This window comes from Porites lutea, chromosome 11, assembly GCF_958299795.1.
Source record: "Porites lutea chromosome 11, jaPorLute2.1, whole genome shotgun sequence".
Taxonomy (NCBI): domain Eukaryota; kingdom Metazoa; phylum Cnidaria; class Anthozoa; order Scleractinia; family Poritidae; genus Porites; species Porites lutea.
The window spans coordinates 16,380,464-16,399,677 of NC_133211.1; the positions used below are offsets into that span (position 1 = coordinate 16,380,464).

The following is a 19,214-nucleotide window of genomic DNA, read 5'->3' on the forward strand; positions in this document are numbered from 1 at the left end:
TTTTAGGAATGCAAAAGACGTGAATTTTAAATTTAGGTATGAATATAATAATGAATTAACATTTTCTTCATAATATCAGCTTACTTTACATGCTTTATCAGGCCTTTGATCACTTATATCCGCACGAGTACTCAACGCCTGAAGTACTTCTGCTCTATTTACAGATACCGTCGCGGATAATGTTTATTTATGTGACATTGACTACACCGTTTAATAGTTCTAAAAGCATCGGACAAACAGAGTGGGAAATTTCAACTTTCTGACGATGGACAATGGTATTCAGACTCTCTCTGGGAGCGACACAAAGGTCGGTTAGTCATGCTAGACTGCTAAATTCAGAAACCTGTAAATACGATCGTTGATCACACCCGAAGAACTGTCGTGCAGCTCAAAACTATTCAAATGCAAAGTGGTCGATAGTTTTACTCAGCTGGGTTCCAGTAGAACATACATAGCATACATAAACAGATTTTAAGTTCTATTTTAAACGGTTTACGACACTGCTGAAGCCGTCTGGTTTTCAACAGTAACACAGTTTCACCATGGTCTCAACTGAAGTATATTCATTCAACAATGGGGAACTCGAACTAATTAGCTCAGAAACACTAACCCAAAAGTAGTGTAGTATTTTCAACTAACAAGAACGACTGAAGCCGAAAAGTAGTTCATCAGTATGGTAAATTAAACTAGTCAATAGCCCTGTTTGTTTTTTCATGACTTGCCCTCAGGCTATAAATCTAGTTTATTGTTAAATTCGATGGTAAATCAGAGGAAATAAGCTTTGCGGCGGCTGACTTTCGTCAAAGTCGAGGGAAGCCCGTCAAAGAGCTTCAACATTTTCAGAACACTGCAAAAAAAGGCGAAACGATGTTGAGACAATTCTTAAAGGAGTATAAGCTTTTCTCAATAGCAGTAGTCCAGCTAGCTAACAGCCAAGTCAGGGGAAGGCTCCAGTTGATCGAGAACGTATCCCCTCCTTCCTTCGCTACCCTGCTCTAAACGCCTCGGCTTTCTCTGCGCCTCTAGCTCTACCTTAGGGGCCGACCATTGGACTTTTGAGGAGCCGGGGGGGGGAGTAGTGGTGGGTGATTTGGTTTGGGTAAGAATTTTCTTCTCAAACCTCTGGTATTTTTTTCAGTGTGGGATTTTTTTTACACCAGGTATTTCCATGCAAGAATTTTTTTCGAAATCAGTCTGCAGGATATTTTTTTCTGAAATCACCCACACCCCCTCCCTCAAGTCAAATGGAATTTTTCTTGGCACGATTTCAGGATACAAACAGATGTTTTATCTTGCAGATACTCCTCAAAAAGTAGATAAAATCCGATCGAGCCCTGGTTTGCGTATTAGGCTTGCATTTCTTGCATGTTTAAGTCAGAAGTTCAACTATTTCGTCTTTGAATAGCCGTGAAAGCCATTTTTAGTTCACTTTTGCAAAAGCAGCATCGTTTCCAATCAAAAACGTGTATACCATATCAGCCTCGTTTCCAATCAAACATACCATCAAATCGATGGTATACTGCTTGTATCTCCCAAATATGGTAAGCGCTCATAGGAATTAGCCGGCAAAATATTTTGAATGAATACTACAACTGAAGTATTACTGTATATCAGTAGACGAGAAAATAAACCTTCCGAGATTAGCAGATTTCCAGTTGACAGTCATGTCAGGTCAGTTTGTCCGACAAGGAACTGCGCACTAGGCGGTTTTTCCCGCCACCCCGCCAATCACGTGGTGCGGTTCAAGACAAGCACGTAAAATAAAAAAATTGTTTGTATGCGAATCTTTCAAAAAGCCAATGGGTAATGATTTTGATGTCTAAACATTTTCAGAGGTCTGCTGACAGAAGTATTGTAAAAAGGTGCTGAGATCGTGCCTGAAATCAGGGACGATGCGAATTTTTACCTCTTTTGTAGTTTTCCTGGCAAGGTTTCATGTCATGGGTCATGCATGTGGCGATTTTTGGCCATTAAACGCATGGCTGTGAAAAAATATACGTTAGAAAATCGAGTTCACTGAGACAAATTAACATTATTTGATCTTTTTTACATGAAGATGTTCAAAAGTCGCAGTGTTAAATGCGCTTTAATACACCCAGAAGCCAGAAGCTAGAGTTTTACAAATTTTAAAAGAGCTCGCTGTAGATGTGTTTTTGACTTGGTTGTCGGATGATAATTCGTGCCTTTGTAGTACATGATGATTCATATATCTAGAATTTTATTGAACATATTATAAAACTGAGTCAACCCGCACTGGGCGAGCAATATAAAGATTGAACAAACTGTATAATATTACATTCCTTTCATTCCAAAACAAAAGGATACCCGCTGTGTAGAAAATTGTTCCATAACCTTTTGACAGTAAGCTCTGTTGTTTGCAGCAATAAGGTCTTTCACGAGCGGCTCGGTTTTAAGTACAGTAAGAGCTCTTTGGAACCTTTTAAAAATAGCCAGTGGTTTAAAGAACTCCCTCGGGTAATTTAAATTCAGCTAAGCATCGCCCTTCGGGCCACCGGAGCGTGTTAGCATTCGGCCGCACTTTGCTTGTCACAGCTTGTCAATAAGTCATCCTTTCGATCGTCCTCGCAAGTTTACCGTATGTCGCAGAAAACCACCTCCATTGGCAAAATAGAGACATCGTAAAGTCCTCATACAGCTTGGGTATGTAGCATTTATTTACTTAAGTTATAATTTCTGTCAATATTAACTTGCATTTTTCTTCTTTTAAGTTGCGTTGGATAAACCGAGATGCCAATGTTGACACGGTTTTATCGCAGTACGAGATATTTTGGAAACGCACCATAAAACACATTAGTCCCATTTGAAATCCATAATGCAACTTACTTTGTCCTTGCTTCTGTCAACAGCAATTTTGGACCTGCTCTAGTTTAGCGGCGGAAATTTCGATACACGAGCTCCGAGATCCGCTCAATTATTTTTCTATGTGGACAATATTGTGTTCAGAGCGGTTCGAGTCCGTTATCGAAGATATTTAGTATCGACCAACATTTCTTTACTATTTTGCTGAGATCTCGTTTTTGTGAATAAATCACTGCAATGAATGTATGTACAACAAAATGAACTTTAAAACGATTAACAAGTGTTTGATTTAGAATTATTTATAAATCGTTTTTGTTTTAGTGGCGAGTGTTGCAGTTGTATTTTCCAAGTTATTTCAATTCAGAAACGCTCTTAACCTAAGCACTTGCCATTTTTTTCTCTCGACTGTAATTTTATATTTAGTTCATTGTTGCAAAGTGATGTTCAATCTTGGCTTCTTAATGAAAGATGCAAATAACACGAGTAAACAATGAAATGAACAACTACAGTTAACTGAAAGAAATCGAATAGGCTTCCGACGCCTGTCAACAACTTGAAACTGATCTTATAAACGCTTTATGTCCACTTTTCGCTTAAAATGAAGTCCAATACAGTCACAATCGTTCGTTTGTCGCTGTACTTTGATAACATTGCGTTTGTCACTTTGGATTGTTTCTATCTAATGTTTTTAAAAAGGTGCAGTAGCTTGAGGGCCCTGCGGTTTTTAAAATATTAAAGCTACCAAGGGAAATCGATTGCTATTTTCTTAACTTTTTCCCCTCCATTTTCCAACCGCCAAAGAAGTTGGCTTGGCATACTGTCAGTGATCATCAATAGGCTTGTTTATTTTTGTCCCATTTTCCATGTAAACAATACTTTTCACTGAAACTGAAGTAACCGACATATTAGTTAGTTATAGATGAGTTAAAGCAAGAGGAATGTGTTCATTTTCATCAGGGGTATACAAGCAAGTTAGTGCTGAGTGGCTGACTATCAGAGCTATATACCGACCCTTGGAACATTCATAGTCATTCCCTGGTCACGTAAATCCTTTCACCTTCCGTTATCATCGACTTTCATCAGTTCCGTAGTGACCCGTGTAAAAATCTACCAGCATAATCTGATCGAACTGTGCGGTCTCAGTTCGGTGTTTTTTTACATCAATCAGTCGACTGTTATGTTAAAACGGATCAAATTTGGAAAAAGGGCAAAGAAACAAAGTTATCGGGTTAAGTTCGAGTTAATATCTTCAGTACGTCACTTAAGGTGTTAACTTGTGTAGGTGTAAGTTCAAGGACGCAACATCCGCCGCCTCCGCATTTGATCATGATGACGAGATTAGCTATTTTTGAAATGGAGAAAGGGGTCTGTTTTGAAACTGAAGTGCGGTGATCTGTGAAAGACAAAAAAATTGTTTTTATCAACTGGGGTTGAAAAGTTAATAACACTCACCACCTCCCTCCAAAAGCCCTGGGGACAAGGCTGCTCCCCACCCCCCCCCCCCCCATTTCCATGGACTATCCCTTCCCTTCCCTCGGTAGCCCCGTGGTGAAAAGTTTGTGAGTTTGTTTGTTTGTTTGTCTTTTTCGTTCGAGAAGATTAATAGTCATGTCACTCATTTTACTCTCGAAAATAGGGAGTATTTTCGAGGACCCTGGAAATTTTTGGATGATGCGTGAATATTGTCGTGTGAGGTTTGGTTTATGTGTCCACAAAAAACAAACAATTTTAGAAACAAGGAAAGACACAAACCGTGTAAAAGCTTCAAAGCCGTTCTCTGTTATACTTTCAGTATTTAGATTATATGCCCTCTTCTGATTTTATTTATTTGTTTGTTTATTTTTGCTACCCAGGCAAATCCTTCCCGAAAGTTTGCATCAATACGCTTTGTGAAAGAAAAGAGATCAAAGGCAGAAAAACGTGATGCATCTTCCGGAAGGTCCTCTGATGAGGAGCTCTCAAGTGTTGAGTTAGAAGGGCCCCCTTCTAGCTTGTCGAAAAAGAGGTCCCCGTCTTGGAGACTGGCCGCCATGTTTACCAAATCACAGAGTAATCCCAAACCAGATAGAGGTATATTTCCTGCATACTTGATTCAGTTGACATTTACACTAGGTAAACACTGTTGTAAGGACTTTTCAATTAAACTTAAACTACACTAGCCTATTGTTATAGTATGGAATCTGATAAGATCAGATGGCGCGCGGCAAAGACAGGTCCATCTTGCGTAACTGACTTCCTGGCCCATATTTGTCGTGTAGCCAATCAAAACATAGGGTTCGTTTCACCTTGCCCACTGGCAGAGACAGCCACCAAAGAAAGAGGCAACTAAAAGACGTCTGAGTTTTACGGAGAATTACTTTTTACTGACCTGTCTTATATCCCTTCTCAGTACGGTCAAGTGAATTAATTTTCTATTGGATTCTATTTTTTGCTAAGGAAAACTAACTAAATCTAACTAACATGTAGTGATTACAAGACTATGGTGACTGACATTGGATGATGTTTGTTGATTGAGGTCATGCCAGTAAAAGACACTTTGTTCTTTTCTGTCCTTTTCAGCGCCTACAAAACAGTCGGTTTTTCCTAACAATGGGAACATTTTAAAAAAGAAAGCCCGAAGCACCATTCTATCTGTATTGTCTAAGCGTCAGACGCAAGAAAAGTTCTTTCTTGAGGAAAAGGCTGATGATTATCAAAACAGCTCTGTTAATTCTTCAGAGCTTACCTCGCAAAAAACAAAGTGGCCTTCCGAGGCAATGGTGGTCGATCTAGCGACGACAAGACCAGCTGCACAGAGGCCAACTTCTTTTGCAGTTAAAAGCCAGAGTTATCATCAGTTTGCGCCTCCAAATCAGAGTTGGGCGTCCTTGGGGACGGATGACAGGTCCTCTGAAGTAAATGAAGTAAAAGCAGGCGAACCAGGCAATTTCTCTCCGCGCAATGCTGAAACGACTTTTGTTGGCCAAACCGGACTGGACGCTGTAGACGGCAGCAGAAATGTTGCCAAAATAAGCTCAAGGTGGCCTCCTCAGCAGAAATATGAGTCGCTGGGGTGGCGACGAGGTTCCGCCCCAAAACACCTGTCATGTCCACCGGAAATAGAGACTGCCGTTAAAGTTTCGGACACCAAGGTGGTGTCTATGTCACCATCGTACACTAGTGTTAAAGACATTACACCAGACTCTCCGCGGAGCCCTAAATTCGAGACGGACTCAGTAAGAGTGTCAATTCCTTTCCAAGTTCAAGGTCACCAGTCTCAGCCCGCTAAGCTTAACCAAGGCACTTACGCTTGGTCTTCTTCTGTATCGATATGTGTCCCATTTCAAGTGAATGAGAACAATGAAGGTGTATCTGTACTACCACCACCTGAGCCTTCCCTTTCGGTGGAGAGTAGTTCGGCGGCAGCGAATTCATTAGTGGTCCCAGACGGACGTGTTGATGAAAGAGATGGAGTTGTGGTTACAAAACCTCGTGCCCATTCCTCCCCACAATCTGGCAGACGAAAGCAACCAAAAGGTAGGTGTACCATCACCGCGGTTATCTAAGAGACTGTGATGGAACAAATGTAATAGCGAGCGAAACAAGGTGCACACGAAGCCCACGGGGGTAGGAATAAATAGTGGGCTCTCAAACCCCGTTGTTCTCAGCAATAACGCGTTCATTAAGTAAAATGTCGACAAATAAAATAACAATAGCTGATTCTCTTGCTATAGAATCGAGAGGTTTTTTAGAAAAAGAAAATAAATTCCAAAAAAGTTAATGATTGAAGAAGGTAAAACAAAGAACGTGACACGGGGAACACCAGATTCTAATTATCAAAAATTCTTTGCATCGAATTTTTCCTCAAACGTTATCTAATTATAGAAATGTATTTTGCGAGGTTGATAAATGTCAAAGGCTCCGATTAAAAAAAATTGGCAGTAGTCACGAACTTGTCAGAGATGCTAAAACAGGAACTAAAAAAAGCCTCGAATATTTTCTTTATCGCGCAACACGAAACGCCCAGCGTGCGAAACCAAGTGCTTGCGCGACTCCCCAAAAGCGCTGCATCCGGGAACCCATTAACTGGAGCGAGCAACTCCCGTACTAGTACCCTGGTTACCAGAGGTTTTTGTCGCGTGCGGCGGGAATTTTCGTTGTTGGCCGAAGGCCGACACATCTTTGGCCGCAGGCCGAAGTCGCGAGAAAAAAACCGGAAAACCGCGCTAGAAAAGTCTCTGGCACCCAGGGTACCATACTAGCCAATGTCATGGCGTTTGTAAAGACCAGCCTAGTTTTAGACACATTCTTGAGTACTTTTTCCCGCGCAAGTGGATCCTCCCTTCTCAATGTGGACATCAACTAACCGTCCAACTTTCCGGTCTGTACCTTTTACTATCTGGTTTGTGAAACCTTTTTAATACGTGATGGTCTAGAATCATGGACAAAAAAACCCCCATCATTATTAGTGCTTCAGTTTATGGACGTTCTCTTTACTTTCCAATACAATAATCATTTGTTTGCCCTCTTGGATCCTCCCTCCCCCCCCCCCCCCCCCTCCGCTTTTTTTCAATGTTGAAAGATCAAAGAACGAATGCTCCTTTCACTGTTGTCTTCTTATGTGCAACACTGACGCAACCGCGGGTTTGGGAGAGAACATTATGAAAGGTGAATATTTACCTTCCCAACACATTTGACAATGGTTGTAAATTGTTGCTAAGATTGATCTAAAAATAAACTGGTTTGTGCTACGTTATCGTAAACGCGCGAAATCGACGGCCGGTTTGGCGGCTTATAATGCAGAGAACGCATGTTCAGCACTGGCCAAAAGAGGCAACTTCCTCCAAAAATGGTTTGATCACATATGATAATTTACACATCATCGTTAGTGTAGCCTGCGTAGCAAGCGTTTCCTCGCGAGGTTCGTCAAGAAAGCTGGGGCAAGAGCAAAAAAAAAAAAAAAATGAATGCCTTCAACCTTTTTTTTGCTTCCGCTCTACCTTTCGCGCAATAACTCGATTGGAAACGCTTGCTACGCAGGCTATCGGTAGTGGAAATTTTCTTATCCAAGTGACACAGCATTCACCCCCAAAACGTACCGAATACTCCCAGTTTAGGTTAGAGGGCACAAAATGGATCGAACAAGTTTTTCAGCGCATCCTGCTATATAGTGCGACTGAATTCGCCCATTTTGGCATTTGTAATGGTAAATTAAAGGTGGTAGGCATAAAAGATGAAAAAAGCCAAACTAAAAGATTTTAAAAAAGCTGATTGTGGTGTCACGAATAGGCGTTTCCTACCGGTTTTGGACAACGCAGACTTGCATGTCAGTCATTTCGTCGTCGATAACATTGCGCAACTCGATTAAATTATGCTTGGTGTCTTCGGCGGAATTAATTTTTACTGTATAACAGCATAGCTTATACCATCCATTCTACGGTATTTTGCCGCTTGTGGGTAGATTGTGTAATTTTTATCGCTCTTTTCACCGTCTTTGTCCGTTTAATACAACAATCTTCATGATACATGACCTATTTTTGTTATTATGACAATTTCTTAATCTTGGGCAGATTAAAGATATGTCTATGCCAATATCGTTATTCAGCCTTCGAAGTCATTAGAGCGTATAAATACATAACACGTATTTAAATAGCCATCAGCTTTAATCGTGCGTACTCTTTGTTCGTTTATAAGATGTGTTAAATAATCGCAAAAACTGACAAATGTTTTCAAGTCCTGAACAGACTTAAGAAGGAAATGATTAGTTCCGAATTTATACATCGCGTGACAGACTGTGTCGAAGTTCAGACTCGTTTGACAAATTCCTCATTGGAATAATTGTTGACGAAGAATGTTGACGAAGAATCTGCTGTTAATAGTTATAAAACAAAAACACAGCCGATAAGCACCGCGAGGTCACTTATCTGTTCCATCCTTCACTCGACAGAACCTCTTCCCAAGGATAAAAAAACCGGGAAGGAATCGCCCAAGATTATGGGAAAAGAAGCCAGCAAACACAAACCAACAGAAAAATCAGTGAGTTCAACGGCTCTGAAGGTCCCAACAGGAGGTAAACATTTCATTCACAGCTAGTATCTTACTTTATGTTACATACAATTAACTGGTAAACGGTTTGTGCGTTTACACCAAAAATCATCTGACACGTATCGTACGCGGGAGTGGTATGACACCATCACGTTCGTGTTCGCGGAATGTTTGCTTCGCTTGTTGAGGTTGATCGACAGCCATGGATCACTGTTTTTATTCTCTTTATCTGCATACGTCAGTTGAAGTTTTCTTACCAATAAAAATGAGAACGTAAGACAAATCTAATTGTAACCACATATATATCACTCGACAATATTTAACTGGGAAATTTGTCTACAGACTCTAAAGTTTAATGCACTTTTGACACCACAAACATCATATAGGCTATTCAAGATTTGGGTGTAACGAGTGCAAAACTGGGACAGGGGATGTTTTTGTGGCAGGATCATGCATCGTTTTGCGCCATAACAGTGTCGTTGCTATCAACAATATTTCCTATCGGTAATAAGAGCGGGGATTAGTGAAAAACTCAAGCTCAATGTTGTTTTAGTTTTATTAAAAAGACGAAAAGTGATACATCCTGCATGTTATTATCATTGAAAGCGTGACATGAAAAACATTCGATATAAAAAACAATGAAATAAATACTTTTAAAAACAGTGAAAGATACTGAGCTATTCTTTGTCGATATTTGTTCATTTTGATGGTTTGCATGTTTCTGAGACAATGAATCACAATGAAGGTAAGATAGTTGATATCAACAGAGAACAGTGTTCTTCGTTCTGACAGCCGCATATATTTCTACGCAAACTTCGTCATCAAATTCTTTTCATGCTTGACATTGTTAATATAATACAGCGTGAACTTGCCGGCAGCATCAGAACCGAGCAAGGCATCGTGTAGCACATCTTGTTGCTCTTTAGAAACTGAAAAAACACTTGCGGAAAGCTACCTGTTCCTCAGTCCGGCAGTATGATTACCTCTAGTGGTGAGTTACGCTAAAGAGCAGTGAGATAAGTTAATACTAACTAGAGCTTAATTGTTGTGTTTTTGTGGTTTTTTAATGGTGGCCAATATTGATATACAGGTAACGTTCTTACAGTACGGGTTTGTTCGCGTGAATTCAGTGTTCGTCTGTGTGGTTATTGTGATCATGAGAAACTGAAATGTTTGCTTAGGTAAGAGAGTGCTGTTCTTTGCTGTTACCTAATATACAGGTAACGTTCTTACAGTACGGGCTTGTTCGCGTGAATTCAGTGTTCGTCTGTGTGGTTATTGTGATCATGAGAAACTAAAATGTTTGCTTAGGTAAGAGAGTGCTGTTCTTTGCTGTTAGGACTTTGACGCCAACAAAGCAATAAAAAAAAGTGGCGCCGGAATACTTCACTTTCCGTTGACGTCTGATGATGATCAATGGGTCATTCATTTCTTTTTTACGCAACCATAGTCTGGGTTCAAGGCCCGTGTCGTGAGTTGTGCCGGTCTATATTGGTGTAGTTAGTTTAATCTGTTAAGGAGTTAAAAGTGAAGTATAATATTTGTTCATATCTGATAGTTTCGTATCGTGGTGTGCTGTTTCAGACTTGCAAAGTAGGGGACCTCTTCAACATTGCGTTTCGCTTCCGTGATTACTGAATTTTGCTGTATGAGACTTGTTTACTTCTTATTACACAATCAAATCTCATTCCCTTATCCGCGATCACAAATCAGTTCTTTTTGTCTCTAATTTCGAAAAACACTGAATTCCTTTTTAACTTCCTTTATTCCATTTAACCAAATAACCTTATAGTTCTATAGATTGTTCTTTAAAAATTTGAAACATTAAACTAGTGCATTAAATAACTATTGTGCAAAGCCGTCAGATCCAAAGGGTTGTTTTCCTGTTTTTTGTTTTTCCTTCTTTTAGACGGAAAAAGATTAGCACGTTCCTGCCTTTCACACAGCAGGGATCGTATCCTGAAAAAGAGAAACGTGTAGGAAAAAAAATTTAAAACATAAATAAGAGAAAAATAAAAAGCGAGAGGTCTTTGTTCCACTTCCTATTACCTTTTAAAAACAGGCAAAAATTCGCCTTTTTAACGGAAGTAGGTAATAAAGTCATTGAAAACAAATTGTAATTCACTTATTGTTCTTTTTAAGGCGGTAAGGCGAGGTCCAGGTCCTTTAATGTTGGAGATAGACCTAAATCAGCTGCCAGTCCCACTGGGACACCGTCTACAGGAACTCCCAGGTCGAGCCCCAGTAGTTCTCCGAAACCTCCAAGACGAAACGCCATGACTAAAGACATGAACAAGAAGAGACCGAGTGAACTAAGAAAACAAGAGAATCATGGCAGGCCTCATTCAGATCCACTTCTCGCTGAAAAGTAGGTTTAAGTACCGCTGCTGCTCTCTAACTAGACTCTGGGATAGTTTAGATTAACCTTGCGCTCACCCTAGTTTGGTTTGAAGGGGGACAGAGAGATTTGGGATTCTGTACGAGCGATGGACAAGTAGCGTTGAAAGTAGCTTCAAAGTAGTTTTGATTAGGTCTTCTCCGCTCTCTAAATTTTGGGAGGTGATATTTTGCCCGCCGTTGTTGTGTTTGCCAAGCTGTGTTAACCTGAGATCAGGCTCTATTTTCGTTTCGCTTTGAAAATTACATTCCGGCGGGCAAGGCGAAACGGTAGCCGGTTAGAGAGAATGTATGAGAATCGCTAAAATTGGGCCTGATCTCAGGTTAAAGCTGTGTGAGCAACATCAAACGCCGTCGAATTGCAGCAATTACTTAGCCATTGATTGTTATTGAAAGATATATTGCCTATTCTCAGTCATCCTCGAAGACACCCGGAGCATACTTTTAGGTCGGGGAAGGGAGTTTTTAGGGCGAAATCTTTGGAAGGTTCCGTCCTAATCAAGTGTCCTTGGGTGTCTTAGGGTGGTTTCCAGAGTGTTCCACCACGTTTTATTGTTGTTCGCTGGGGAAAGACCATAGACTTAACGTGAAATGCCATTTATGAATCTTGCAGGATGAATAACAAGAAGAAACCTGTAGGAGTTGCTGCAAATGACTCATCTACCTCAGGTATCAACGAAACCTATTTTCAAAACTCTTTTATCACTTGGTGATTTCCATACTGATCAGACTCCTTTCTTTTCTACTGAGGTGACGATAAAATTAACGTCGAGAAAACTCACTGATGTTATTGGTTGAGAAAGTTGAGCAAAATTTTTTAAGAAATTACATAATGTCATATGATTACATTATCACCTAAATGAGTACATCACATTGCATGAATGAATTATCATACAAGTGATCACATTATCGCATACATTGATACATTCAACGCAAAAGTGACACATTATGTCACACCAGTGATTACATTATCACATACGTTATAACATTCAACACAGAGGTGACAACATTATGTCACACAAGTGACAGTATTATGACATACATTATACATTCAACACAGAAGTGATTACATTATGTCACACAAGTGATTTATTATCACATACATTAATACATTCAATACAGAAGTGATTACATTCAACACAGAGGTGATATCATTATGCCACACAAGTGATTACATTATCACACACGTTATTACATTCAACACAGAGGTGATAACATTATGTCACGCAAGTGACCATATTATCACATACATTAATACATTCAACACAGAAGTGATTACATTATCACATATTTTATTACATTTAACAAAATAGTGATTACATTTTACCACCCGAGTGATTATACATTATCGCATAAGGGACTGCGTTGTCACAATATCTATAGTATAACATCAATCTACTTGTCATCGACGTAATTCAGTGGAGTGTTCTGAACACTAGGCTTCTCTTTGAGTTGTTTAAGATAGTGATCATTAATTCATGAGTGTTCTTTACTGTCCTTTTAACAGGGAAGTTAAAGAATGACGTAGAAACATTAAAGAGCAAAGTTAAAGACCTGGAGCAAGAAAACAGCGAATTGAAAGAGAAAGTACAACCCATGGAACAGAGACTTGCAGTGGTGTCTCTCTTAGAAAAGGAAAAAATTCACTTACAAAAACAATTCAGTGATATTACTCTCGAAAACGATAAAGCGAAGACGGAACTGGAGTCTGTTACTATATTGTTGAAGAAGCAGTCCGACGAAAGAAATGAGCTCCAAGCGAGGTATGATCAACTAACGAGAGCCTTCGAAAACAGCCAAGGTGAACTGAAGGATCTTAAAAATCAGTTCCAATCATTGGTGGAGGAAAAATCCATCGTGATGCGAGAAAGCGATGAGAAAGTGGAAGCTATCGGAAAATATCTTGATAACATCGAAACATTGACGAGTTCAAACACAGCTCTAGTTCTACAGGAGGGTCGATTGAGGAGTAAGATTTTAACGCTAAACCAGGGTTTGCAGACGCTAAAAGACTGTGTAGTCGAGTTACGGGATGAAAACAAAGGCTTGCAATCGCAAATTCTCGACAACGGCGGCGAACTTACAGAGACATTTAGAAAGTGTGTCACTGGCTTGGAAAAAGTGGTTGATGGCTTGGAAAAAAAGGAAAAAGACAAAATTGAGAAAGAAAGGCGAGAAAGCGCACATAATAAAGAAACGCAGTGCGATGACTCGAATTCTGTGGATTTGATTTTATCTCAACTGGAAGAAAGCAAGAAGTCGGTTGAGTGTTTAAAGAACAGAGTAAATGAACTGGAAAAAGAGAACGAATCAACTGAAAGCAGCGAACGAGAAGAGAGCGATAGAAACAAGCTCACTGATTGTGACGGGTGTAGAAGCCTTCAAACGCAAATTCAGGCACTTTCAAATGACTTAGAGATGGTTAAAAGTTCTTTGCAAAAATCAGAGCATGAGCTAGATGACGCTGTGGAAGAAAGAAATGAGCTGAGACGCGAAGCAAAGTATCTGAAATACGTGCTTTCCTATCGAGAAGATGTACAAAGTTTACAACAAACGAACCAACAAGCCAAAGAACTGGAAAAGATGGGTACCAACCTAGTCGAAGCAGAAAAGAAAGTAATTGATTTGGAAGATGAAGTTGGACGACTTCAAGAAGAGAAGCAAACTCTGTTGTTAAGCATTTTAAACCTTTATTCTGGTAACGGCGTAGAAGATGTCAGTGAGGAGAATGAGGAGGAGGAGGAAGAAGACGGAGCGAGCGATGACGATAATGAAAATAAACAACAAGAAAATGAGGAAAATGGCGGCGAGGTATTTGAAAAAGCGTCATCTGTCAGTCTAAGCCCTCTTACCTCTGACTCAGCCTCTCGAAGGGAACAACTCAAGTTTCGATTTCAGTTGTCGTTATCCGAGTCTGAGTATAGTTTTACGACCGAAGGTGAAGAAGAAAGCGATAGTGAAGTATCGAATACACTAACTGAAGATAACTTTGAGGCTATCAAAACCGAAAACAGACAACTGAAATCAAGCTTGTTCGCAGCCAACGAAGAGAAAGAAGAGTTGGTATCTAGTCTGGATAAGTTATGCGAAGATTATGACTCTCTTAAAGAACGCTTCGATAAACTTGATGAAGATTATGCTGAGTCGACAGACCGAGCTAGGAAAGACAAAATCGCATTCCAAAGCCGGCTTCGCCAAATTGAGATGGATAGGGAAAATATGCGTGATACACTTAGACAGGTTCACGACGAGAAACTTTCGCTTTTAAAATGTCTGGAAATGAAAAACTCTGCAGCTCAAACGCACTCTCCTCTACCAGAACTGGATATGGACAAAATCATTGCACGTGCGCAATCGTTGGCGCAAGAAGAAAACAACTCAAGTGATCTAGACCTGGAAACAATTATTGCGCGTGCGCAAACTTTTGCTCAGGAAGAAAGTCGAGGCGAAAATGAACCAAACGATCTGGATATCGAAAAAATCATTGCACGTGCGCAGTCATTTGCGCAGGAGGAAAACAAATCAAGCGACCTGGATATGGACAAGATAATTTCACGTACGCAGTCGCTTACGCGAGAGGAAAATAAATCAAGCGAACCAACTTCAAATGAGGAGGAATCCGAGGGGTTCATGTCATCTGAAAGCGAGGATGACGGAAGTGAACCAGCTGGAAACAAGGAAGTGATTCAAAAGAGATCAGACAATGCTGTAGCCTCTAAGCCCGTCGTCGACAGAGATCTGGCTGCTTTGGTGGCTTCCATTGAAAATGACCTCGGAATACTGAAGGAAAGGCTTAACACAAGAGATGACGACTCTGTCGGTAAGTAAAGAAAAAAATTATGCCTATCGATAGAACAGCGTTGTCTAAAAATTGCGGCAAACGTCAAGGGTGGCCGCTTAATTGCAATTAAGTTGCAATTATTTGTCAGTAACATTGTCAGTCGATCCGGCCTTACCGTATACGTATAGAGTACTGAAGTGTGACGTCAGAAAAATGAAATTTTTGAAATCATGGGATTTGTCAGGATATTCTGAAAGAACAATGTCCAAGAGGCCTACTTGCCAAAAATGAGCATCTCGGGGCAAATTGTCTCTGAGATCGTAGCCCAGTTATGCTTAGAAAACTCCATACAAACGCTTCTAAATCGTTTGGGTCGACCCCCCAAAAAATTAGAAGGGTTTCTGTGGAGTTTTCTGAGTATATCCGGCTAACATCTCAGATGCTCGTTTTTGGTAAGTAGGCCTCTTGGACATTGTTCTTTCAGAATATCCTGACAAATCCCATAATTTCAGAAACTTAATTTTTGTGACGTCATCATTTTAGTACTCTTTTATCCCTTAAAATTGTTGTTGCATTAGTAAAGCGGTAAAGAAATTTTTCGTTCTATGAAAAAAAATTTTCAGAGACATTTCCTTTCCGTAGGTAACAATCGGGATATACACTCGACTCTCTCTTCACCGACCCCTCTAATAAAACGTGCAGCTATATAGTGTCGGTCCCTGCCTCTCTTTAGTACTCCCTTTATTTGACTCTCGATAAGACGGACATCTCTCTAAGACGGACACTTAGTGTTGGTGCCAAAGCTGTCCGTCCTAGAGTGGACTGTATCTGTGCGAGTTGTTTTTTTTGCGAGTATGGCCTTGATTGTAGTCATCGGTGGGCGTTGTCCTGTTGTTGCCCCTCTCTCCCTCTGTCACGCATCGCTGTGGTACCCTTTAAATTAATGTTTGCTATTTCTCCTTTGTAGTAACTGAAAGTAATACAGTCCAACATTTTGATTAAGTAGAGACTGTAAACTAGTCTGTCTACAATCCTGGAGAAAAGTCGTTGGGGCAGTACTGCAATATTCATATTTTTCTGTCATTTCTCGGGTTCCTCTTAAAACCGTGCATCCTTTTCGAAATTCTCTAGCAGTTCTCCCTCCACCCACCCTATACAAAGTTGAAACTCGGGAAAAAATTCTGGATACACGCGTTCAACATTGTTTGTGGGGTGAGGGGAGGGGTTGGACCTGTGTTAACTGGAAAACGCCCCAGAAACGCAAAAGTGTCCCATGACTTTTGTCCATGATTGTAGATAATTGTCTAGATACCTAGCTAGGCCATGAGCAACTTTGTTATTAGGTACGGCCTTTTCGTTTACCTGAGGAAATATCCCTTGGGATCAGACTTGGGAATAGCAATTTGTCTTAATCATTACAAAGGTGTCAAAATAAGCGAAAGTGTTATACAGACAAGCCTCTTTAGGACCGACACGTTTGGGACCAGCACTAATGCAGGGTCCATCTCATAGAGAGTCAAAAAAGGTAGTAAAGACAGTCAGGGACCAATTGAATGTGTCCGTTAAGAGAGAGTCCACTATAGTGCTATGGAAAAATTTCTACCTCTTCTCTACTTCTTGGCGTTTTTTCCCTTCCATCTTTTTTCAATCCTTACTCTCAAACCTAAGGTTTATTTAAGAAAGGAATTGATTTTTTTGATCGTAGGCGAGGAACAAGAGGCCAGGCCCAGAAAACCGCATCCTGGTGCCCGCATTCTCAAACGCCAGGCGTCAACTGTGAAGTCTAACCTAGATCGAGTATGTCGAGAGAAACAACACCTGCAAGAAGAGGTCGAGTCTCTGCGACGATATCTACTAAAACGAAGGGATTCTGCTATGGATCTACGAAAGAAACGGTCCCGCGGTAGCTTAAAAAGAGACGCCTCGGAATTAGAGAATCACTTGGAAGGAATCAAAACCTTGCAGGCTTTGCTCGGAAAATCGGACGAACAGCTGCGACAGTCTAACGACATAATTTCGCGTCTGGAAGCGGTTAATGACGAAACTGAAGAAAAACTTCGAGAAGCTGAAGTGCTTAAAGAAGATATGCGGCGAGCCGTTCACATAGCAAATAACTTTGCCATGGAGGAACAACAGAAGTCAGAACGTATTTTGCTGCAGAATCAGGAGCTTCTCAGACAAATTGAAAGTCTAAAACATTCGGGTGCTGTATCAGATGAAAAGGACAAGAGTGATTTTTCAAATAAAAAGATAATACCAAAAGGCAAATCCCTATTTGCACTGAAAGGAAGTCGATCTTATAATCGGTATGTCAGTGAGGATGATTACGAGGATGATGAGAGCAATTTTACGACAGAAGGTGAATCAGACTTTCATTCCTCTCGACATTCCAGCTTCGCTAGCGAATCAGAATTTCTGAGGAGTCCTCATGAGCCCTCAGATGACAATACAGAGACATCACGTGACTTGAATTTAAACTTAGCATCACCGAGTGGTGAAGTAGAATCCGTCAAGAGCCAGGAAACCGAGCCTGATGGTCGCGTGAGTCAACACAGCTCTGCATTGGAATCTTCTGATTCTGAGGACGATACAGAATAAACGATCAAGTGAAAGGTTTAATATTTATTCAGCTTGAAGATCTGCCTTGGGTTAGTGTTAAAGAATTATCAAACCAGGCATCACTGACGAAAAATATAGCGAATTATTATTAGGTGCTTGATCGAGTACCAAGAATAATCAAACGCTAGGAAATGACCTGGCTTACGACAAGAAAAAAAGGATAGAAAATCTGAGGGTCTTAAACCGCGTTCTTTCGCTCTACGTTTCCTAATTCCTTACTGTACGACTTGAAACCAAGATCTGTAAGGTTTATACTTGTCTAGCACTCACACATATATCTAATGATTTAAATTATTTTCCCGCCCCCTTTTGTGAACACAGAATGTAAGGGGAGTTCCCGTGGTTAATTAACATATCCTTATGCATAGTTGTTTTCCTTCCGCTCTTTTGCGCGCGCAAATGTAGTAACAGTATGTAGACACTGCGCTCAACCTTCAGGAGTTGGGGGGCAGGGTAGCATGTGTGGGAGGCGTTTGAATAGCCTGCTCATTCACTCGCGTTTTTCCTGCTTTCCCTCGTCTGCACTGACCGAAAGCCTGAGACAGGCTAGCGTTTGAAGGGGACGTGAAGGAGGAAAAAAAACGCGCGCGTGAGCAGGATAGGCACGCACGCCCTCACCCCCCGTTTCCCTATCCCTTGGGCACGAAGACTACCCCGATAGGAGAAAGCGCTTAGAAACATTGAGGTTTGTAGGACTGATCTAGTGGATTTATGCATTTGTATTTAGGCAAACCCAATCGAACCGTTCTTTGTGCACTGTTCAGCTGATCTTAGTTTCGTGAAATGAAGTAAAATACCATACACCACACACAACATTATAAGAAGGCCTCTGTTCCTTTAGTTTGACTGTCCTCTTTTTTTATTGAATCGGCCTACATATTAGACATTGCCATTGCAGGCTTATATGTTTCGTTGCCAAAAAGTGAATCGCATTGACGCTTGCATCATTTCCTTCCGGATTACTGACGAGCAAAAGAATCAAAGAAAAAGATGGAGCGTTGTTATTTTTACTCCAAGACGGCCTAAACGCTCTACCACTGACATAATAGATACAATTACATTTTCTTGTAAGTAGTTAAAAAAATTGTCGGAATTGGTGTATATAGTATTACTTTAGCTGACGCTAATAAAGATAATTTGTTCAAAAGATAATGATTCTCGCCTCTCATCGAAATGCAAGCAAGGTCCTTTCACTCGTAAAGTAACAGAGATTTAGAGTCGCGTTTACGGCTGAGACGGCAAATGTGCATGAGATTCAAGTTGAGAAATTTTCAAAATAGGAAATTATCAGTTTAAAACAGCTCAAAACAATTCTGGGCCGAGTTGTTCAAAGCTGAGTTAAGATAACCCAGGGTTAGTGCGAGATTTGAATTCAGATTTGAAAGCTCAAAAAGCGTTTCAGTTTTAACTCTTTCTGTCTACAAGTTGATGATTGAAAGCTCTAAATATAACAGAAAATTATCCGAGAAAATGCTTTTAAACACAAGAAAGAGAAACCCGGGTTAAGCGCTAATCGACCTTCGAACAACTGGACCTTGATGGATAGAACTGGCGTGAATCTACTGATTTCCGA

At 40.4% G+C, this 19,214-nt stretch overlaps 1 protein-coding gene across 1 annotated transcript; it reads left to right on the forward strand.

Annotated features, from left to right (window-relative positions):
- The first annotated feature begins 206 nt into the window (after positions 1-206).
- LOC140953267 (uncharacterized) lies at positions 207-18,630 on the forward strand. Its single transcript, XM_073402766.1, has 9 exons — positions 207-307; positions 4,674-4,890; positions 5,380-6,336; positions 7,971-8,005; positions 8,650-8,869; positions 10,987-11,212; positions 11,855-11,910; positions 12,749-15,061; positions 16,728-18,630. The coding sequence occupies exons 1-9, from the start codon at positions 266-268 to the stop codon at positions 17,618-17,620; spliced, it is 4,959 nt and encodes a 1,652-aa protein (XP_073258867.1). The 5' UTR covers positions 207-265; the 3' UTR covers positions 17,621-18,630.
- Positions 18,631-19,214: the final 584 nt, after the last annotated feature.

What these genes read in the sequence shown, in the direction of transcription:
- LOC140953267 (XM_073402766.1), top strand. Translation starts at nt 266, where the DNA reads ATGGACAATGGTATTCAGACTCTCTCTGGGAGCGACACAAAG. An exon ending in TAATCCCAAACCAGATAGAG is followed by an intron (nt 4,891 to 5,379) that starts GTATATTTCCTG and finishes TGTCCTTTTCAG; the next exon opens with CGCCTACAAAACAGTCGGTT. An exon ending in AAGAGATGACGACTCTGTCG is followed by an intron (nt 15,062 to 16,727) that starts GTAAGTAAAGAA and finishes TTTTGATCGTAG; the next exon opens with GCGAGGAACAAGAGGCCAGG.